This window comes from Typha latifolia, chromosome 14 (genome assembly GCF_019914945.1).
Source record: "Typha latifolia isolate L0001 chromosome 14, TyphaL0001v2, whole genome shotgun sequence".
NCBI classification, from domain to species: domain Eukaryota; kingdom Viridiplantae; phylum Streptophyta; class Magnoliopsida; order Poales; family Typhaceae; genus Typha; species Typha latifolia.
In genome coordinates this window covers 6,466,093-6,473,847 of record NC_133099.1, presented here as the reverse complement: position 1 = coordinate 6,473,847, position 7,755 = coordinate 6,466,093, and the positions used below count along the sequence as shown (strand labels likewise).

Here is a 7,755-nt window from a genome sequence, read left to right as displayed (position 1 = left end):
TTCGACAAGATTTCACGTATCATGATTTCTACGCATATCTATTAGGTATGATCATATGTGTTAGCCTGGAATACATTGTAAAGATGTATGCTCCATTATGTTTGTTGTGTCGTATTATATCATACCACTTACACACGTGCACGACTGTAAAGGAAGTAATTTCTGCGTCTCAACAATACCCAACACCTTCCCAGTCAAGGTTAGGGGCAGGAGATATTATTATATTTATATATTAGGACTCACTACTCTAGATCAATCATGGGTACCAAATCACTAATAGATAGGGTTAACTTGCACCTTCAACATCTAGATCAATCATGGGCTCTATTTATGATATGATAACCTATGATATGAACCAGGTCAAGTCGGATTACATCAGGGGGATATTAGACTTGATAAATCGAGTCTACTTATCTTATTTATTTTGCTTATATGGTTTAGTGAGAGTCTTAGTAGGTTCAAATTTATTTAATTAGCTAAGTTCAATTCAGTTAAGTTCTATGCAATTTTGGGAAAATATTTAGCGATTATTTACTTGAAACTCTGGTAGATCCTAAATTTGAGGAAACTCTGAATATGGAAATTTTAGATTACAACATTGCCGATCTTCTCCAACTAGTTTGGTAATATTTGGATGTCAGATGAATATTTAGTGAATATTTTTTTAAACTATGCAAACTTAACTGAACTAACTTAGGTAATTAAATAAATATTTAACCTATTGAGACTCTGACTAAACTATAGAATAAATAAGTTAACTAGACTCAATCCATCAAGCCCAATGTTTCTGTAATGTGATCTGACCTTACCTGGTTCACATCATAGATTATTATGTTATAAACGGATTATTATGTCATATACTGGTTAGCGGGTCGATTCGCAAATGTGTTAAGTAGGTTGAGGGTAATAGACACTAACACGACTCATTTATGACTCAAGCCCAATTAAACTAAACACAAACTCGTTAAAAAGTTGAATTATTGTGTTGAGTTATCGAGTTAGGTCAACTTTTGCCACTTACTTTTCTAGAGTGCTAGATACATTGGAGCTTCATATAAGTCTGTAGATCGATGCAAAGAGGCCACCATTATATAGTTTAGTGGTTGAGTCTTAATTATCACCATTTTATGATAAATATTATGTATTTGAATCCCTTGTGGGTATTAGGATTGATATTTGATGAATTTTTTATTAAAGCACTATATGCATATGATTTAGGCTTATTATAATCTGTCTCTTAGGATGATTAATTGTCTAATATATATTTAACCATTAGGAGGATTGTCCAATTTAATTTTTAAAAGAGCTCAATGATTTTAGTTGTAATTATAAAATATTCAAAATTATTGCAATTCTGATATTTGAAAAACTTTCTAAGTTATAATTATGTAAAAATCCTTAAAAATAAAGGCATTATGAAAAGGTTGATAACTTGACATGGCAGAATGACAGCATGGCTTTTACCTATGTGTTTTAACCTCCCATATTAAAAAAAAACTGAAAAATAGCACTAAACATTTGAATCTAAAAAAAAAGAATGGATTTTATCATATAAACTGTTGTCTTATTACATCTTAAAAAGTTAATCTTACAAGAACATATACATCCATAAACTCGAAAAATTAATTGATGAAAGTTGGTTACGGTTAATGTTGGAGGTAACAATCTGATTCTAAAGAGTTACAAAAAATTTGATTGAAAATATATAAATATATTAAATAAATTTACATTACAAAATATAAAATTTTATATAGTCGAGTCTAGTGTCAGACACTATTTCTTTAAGACCAATTCGCCATCTACCAATTACTTCTGGAACAGTGGACGTCGGTCTCCCAGGATACAACAACTGTCTTGCACTCGAAATGAAGCAACTATTCAAATGTCTTGTCGAATCTAAATCGTGCTGTACTCTCTCTCAAATGCAGACTTAAGACTCGACCCAGACTTAGAAGGAATGAACCAAAATTCAGTGTTTTTAATTATGGATGTAATTGGTCACAAATAGATGCACCATTTCGGGTCTTCGGAATGGCCTCAAGCTCTCGAATTAATCAAGATGATCAGATGATCAGATGATCAGTGCCATGGCCTCAAGTAGAAGGCCAGGTTATAAGTAAAATATTTAAACCTCTACTACTTTACTCCATCGAGGCCTACAGCAGAAGGTGACAGGTCTACAAATCGTAGAGGATGCATAGTCAGAGAAGAGTGCTGTTGAGAAGAAAAAAGGTGAGCTACTGAGCTGCAGTGGGAAAGTGCAAAACTGATGAGGTTTCCATGAACAAGGCAGACTTCTCCATCTTTTTACTGCCACTATTTCCATTCAAGAAAACCCCCCTGACTCTTTTCTTTCCATAACAAGTAAGCAACACTATCTCTCTCTCTCTCTCTCTCTCTCTCTCTCTCTCTACCTATGCACTTTAATTAACTTTCATTTATAATACTTAGCTCCCTTGTACTTATTCTAAACTATTTATTATTGCTTAACGACCTTTAGTTTAAATATAAAATACATGAAAGTAATTGTAAAGAAAATAGAGTACTTTGAAAGTCATGAGATTTATATTATTTGCATCCTGAATTCCTCTTATTTTTAGAGATTGAAATTTTTTTGAAAAATAGAAAAGATAGAAAGGAAAGAGAAAATGTCAGAATGGCACCTTTCATATATAGAAAATATATAGACTAATGGTTACGCATAAGTCAAAATTACAAAAGGGTTAAGTGTAATAAACGAAAGTTTAGACACTTTAAATTTGGATCAAACTATTACGAGGTAAATTATATTTTTCCCCACACATACATAAACACACACACACTCACACATATATATACATATATATACTTTTTGAGAGGGAACCGAATTATATTGTTAGTGAAGCACACAATTAAATGAAAAGAAAGTTCTGGTTTTCTGCATGTTTAACTTGCACTAGCATCATCTAAGACTACATATTAGTTAGACTTGATACAAGTATTAGGACTGCAAATCGATTGGGTCAATCTGTAACTCAAACACAGTTCACTATCTCTTGTTGTAATCCCATGCATGCATAGAGGCGATCACATGGCCAACCCAGCCACGCTTGACCTAGCTTGGACCTAATTTTTGCCTGGCCAAGGTCGAGCATGAATTGCAAATGGGTTGCACGGGCCAAGTTTTTGCTAACCTGATCTTGCTCGGAAGCCTGTTTGTCAGCCTAACCCGAAACCCCAGCCTGAAGCTCAAAATTTTTTTATATATAAAATTGCCCGTTTGCTTGAAGCCCAAAAGCCCCCTCATTGCACTGAGGGCTAGGACTACTCCTTCTGCTTGATGGGGAGACAATTCACCATAGGGCACGCCGCATGCCGATGATGGTTCCTGTAGGCGACGCAGAGGAGGTTGCGCTCATAACCGAAAACTATGCAATTTGGTTCTTTAGGCCTACCCTATTAAGCTTGGCCCGGCCAAGCCCAGCTCGAGCCCACTCTCTCATGGGTTGTTGGGCAGTAACGGATTAGACTATTCTTCCTCAACCTAAACCTAACCTAGCCTGACCCACTGGCAGAATGGCTGGCACACACTACTCAGCCCAATAGGCCAAGCTCAAACTCGGCCAGGCCCGTCGGATGAGCAACTCTATGCATGAGTCATATCCATGAAGAGAACAAATAAAGTCAAACTGGACTTGGACTCTCAAAATTATGCTTCAGATAAAGCTGATGAGACAATTTAGTTAATGTTTTCTTTTAGCAACAGTTCGTAGACGATATCATTTATTTTAACCAGACTATTATAAATCTAATACACAAGAAAAAAAAGAAAAAAAAAAGATAATTTAAGCAAGTCGTCACTACTTCGAATAAGACAATAGTATAACAAGAATAACATTGTATCAAGTGCTAAGAGCACATAAAAATTAAAGTAAATATGTTGCTTCTAGTGATTCCTTGGTGGTCACAACGGATCCGAACAAGCCTAACAAGCAAACCTACCCAAAACCAGTCCCAACAAAACAATTTAGCTAATATATATGTTGGTCTCTTTGGTCCCAGAACAAATGGAAAAAATTATACTTTGGCTTAAATTTGAGGAGGTATAGATTGTAAATTTGTTCAATCGGTTGGTCCTCGCCCAACTATAAGTTTTCTCCTAAGAAGCCTGAAAAGTTCTTTATTCCTAGCAAAATTTTTAGTTTTTAACTCATCCTTGTTAAAATATAAAAGTTTATATTACAATTTTGTTTTAGGAATTTAAGATTTTAGAGAAAGTTGTGAGTTAATATGCTTATCTATTTTTTTTACAAAATAAAAGTTAAAACTATTATTCTAACATATTATAGTAATATATATATATATATATTATTGTCGCATTACAATTCAGCAATTTAACTTTTTGGGAGGGGCAATTCAGTAATTTAAAGTTAGGATAAATAAGTGAGATCCTAATTTTCTTATCCAAGCTAGGTATATGGAAAAATATCGGAGGATAAGTAGAATTTATCTCGTTTCTTATCCCACTTCCTTACTCCACATTTGGTATGGATATCTAAGATAAAAGGGAGTATGTCCGAATAAAATCCCACTTATTCCAACAAACCAAACTCCTTAAATTTTTTAAGAAGATAGTGAGTTAATATATTTCTCCCAGATTTATCACATTAGACATAGACAACTTCGAGCTATGAGCTTTATGAGCAGCCCTATTATACCATACTATGATGATGTCTTTTAATTTCAAATTTCAATAGTTAGTTCATAGATCTAAATATACTAGAAGGATTGTGTTTTGATAGGCATAATAGTAACTTCTATGAAGAAATACATATGGATCCCTAGATAACTAGACCGAAGTCTTTGTTGTTAATTATGATAAAATCAAACTATATTAATTTTCTGGATGCTTGATTCCCCTCTCTCATCTTGGTTGATCCTTCACTAAAATCTTGAGAAGATGCTACAAGATCCCAAGACATGGAGGATGTACATAAGACATTCGACATATACGTACGTACGTACGGGTTCATCATGCTTGTTATCGTTTGTAGCACACTGTGTGTGATTCAAGAATCGTGACGATTGCACAACCAAACACTGGAGCGCAGTCCTCATCATCTAAAGGTGACGATTTCAATTTGATACGGGTAATAAATGTTCCTCTAATTAAATAAAAAATACAAACAAATTGAAGGACAAGACATGCTTCTATTATTCATATATTTTGATATAAGCATTCATCAGGTAATCACTATATATATACATACATACATACATACATACATACATATATATATATATATATATATATAATGTACATACAGTCAAGATTAATTATAACGCATACGATAAGTAGAAAGCCCACAAAAAGACCAAGGTATACTTTATACCCATCTCGACTAGCTACCACCGTAGTAATTGGCCAATAAACATGAAAAAAAAATTCCCAAGGTAGTAGTAACTCTGTTTGCAAGTTAACATACTCACAACAGTGATTAGCCACCAATCATTCATTCTAAAGTCACTCTTTCTTCCTCCTTTTTGCATATCATAAAGTAGAGAGATACTGCTGCTGCTGCTGCTGCTTCTCTAGCTCTCTCTCTCTCCCTCTCTCACTCACTGCAGTCCCTCAGTTTTAAGTAATGATTTTGTTTGCATGCCTTATCACATAAGCAATTCCTTCTGGACCCCTAGCTTTCTACGCACTGCTTTGTCTCCTACCCTTTTTAAGCTCCCACCTGTCAACTTCAGTCCCTCTCTCAAAGATATCCATCTGATCCTCTCAATCTCTTAGCCTCCCCTCCTCGCACCCTAACCCTACCCCTCTTCAAATACCTATCCACCTCCCAGAGTTTTCATTCCACTCCCATCACTTCTCCATGGAGTCCCACCAATACCAACAACAACATGAAGCGGTTTGCATCAATAGCAGTACTGTGGGAGGAAGCAAGAGCAGCTTCATCTCCAGGCAGTCAAGCACAAGGTGGAACCCCACTGGTGAGCAGATAAGGATTCTGAGGGACCTCTACTACAACTGTGGGCTCCGGTCACCGACTAATGATCAGATCCAAAGGATCTCTGCCTCTCTCAGGCAGTACGGCAAGATAGAAGGCAAGAATGTCTTCTACTGGTTCCAGAACCACAAGGCCAGGGAGAGGCAGAAGAAAAGACTAACTGTGGACATCCCCACTACACCCAACAACAAGACTACTGCCATTGTTTTCCCTGGTAGTACACACACGCACATACGTTTATATATATGGCTTTCTTTTGGTTAATTAATTCGCTCTATATATTTGTACTCATCCTGCGGAGGTGCAGGTGTTACTACTCCCTCTTCTTCTCCAGGCTTCTACAGCGTAGGACAGATGGTAAGTATATATAAATAAATAAATAAATAAATAAATATATATATATATATATATATATATATATATATATATATAGATAGATAGATAGATAGATATCCTTTCTAATGAAAGGTTAACCTTAAAAGGATAACATATGGTTAGAAGGCTACATAATTAATCGTACTCAATGTATGAAACATGCCAACTTTTAATTAATAGACTGAACCAAGCCTGGAGTGTTGCTGCATGGTATCTAATATATATATATATATATATATAATACAGAATATAATTTTGTGCTGGAATATATAGGAATGTTGCATGAATAATGGAGGAGGAGATGGATTTGTGATGGAGAGCAGTAACATGGCATGGGTGGAATTAGAGCCATGCTTGTACTACTCAGAGAAGGCAACAGCAGTGACTCGTGAGATCGAAACCCTCCCACTCTTCCCCACTAGCACGCAGCCAGAAGGACGAGAAGACCAAGCAGCGTCCCACTCTAGCAACAACAACGACAGAAGCAGCGATTCCCAATACGTTTCCAACCAATACGACCATCAATCCACTTCCCTGGAGCTCACTTTGAGCTCATATTATTGCACTCCTCCTCCGGGGTCCATGTGAGCTCACTGGAACTTGTGTAACGTTTGTTGTGGCCTTCCTTTGTCCTTGTTGCTACTATGCTTGAGTGAAAAAGGATGCACTAGTACTGTCTTGTACTTGGTTTTCAGTTGCTTTGTTCTCCTTCGATGGCTGTGTGAAGTGATCAGGTGAAGCATGGCATTTGCTTGCACTGTAAACGGTATTCCTTGGAGGGGCCCAAATTGTCTGACTGCTTTGAGATCCGTGGCGATTCCGAAGACCTAGCTAGTAAACTAGCCCATTCCCTCTTTGCAAGGCTATATCTAGTCAATATTCGATCATAAACAGTGTTTTTGTTGTGAACACGAAGTTATTGGCACAGAGTACAGAAACGGCATACAAATCATCCCAGGCGTTGGAATAAAGTGCATGTATCCTGGGTTATATTATTGTTACCAGTCAACCACGCAATAGCTCTACATGTTCAATAGGATCAAGCGAAAGATGTGAACAGATGCGAAAAGTTTGGTTTCCGTTGGTCTTCGTTTGAACTCCCAATCGGGTAAACAAAATATTTCAGGCCATTTGCACCAAAATAAAAAAGCAATATTATTTTCTTTTTTACAACCCGTTTTTTTTCATTTAAATTTGGAGCTTCACCCAGTTTTCTTTTCTAAACAAAATTGCCTTTGCACTACTTTTGAGAATATCCTATTGCATTAAATGCATAGAGATCTGATAATTTTCTTTTATTGCATTAGGTAGAAAATATAATATTATTTTGAAGAAATTTTCGGTCCTAACCCATCTCTTATGTCCTTCCCCAAACAGACCTCTT

At 36.0% G+C, this 7,755-nt stretch overlaps 1 protein-coding gene across 1 annotated transcript; it reads left to right on the top strand.

Annotated features, from left to right (window-relative positions):
- Positions 1–5,858: 5,858 nt before the first annotated feature.
- On the top strand, positions 5,859–7,429 carry LOC140801226 (protein WUSCHEL-like). The gene is made up of 3 exons (XM_073156238.1): positions 5,859–6,210; positions 6,304–6,353; positions 6,645–7,429. Exons 1-3 carry the CDS (start codon positions 5,862–5,864, stop codon positions 6,957–6,959), a joined length of 714 nt encoding a protein of 237 aa, XP_073012339.1. The 5' UTR covers positions 5,859–5,861; the 3' UTR covers positions 6,960–7,429.
- Positions 7,430–7,755: the final 326 nt, after the last annotated feature.

Coding starts and splice junctions, on each gene's coding strand:
- LOC140801226 (XM_073156238.1), top strand. CDS start 5,862: ATGGAGTCCCACCAATACCAACAACAACATGAAGCGGTTTGCATCAAT. Junction 6,211..6,303: donor TACTGCCATTGTTTTCCCTG/GTAGTACACACA, acceptor GCGGAGGTGCAG/GTGTTACTACTCCCTCTTCT. Junction 6,354..6,644: donor TCTACAGCGTAGGACAGATG/GTAAGTATATAT, acceptor TGGAATATATAG/GAATGTTGCATGAATAATGG.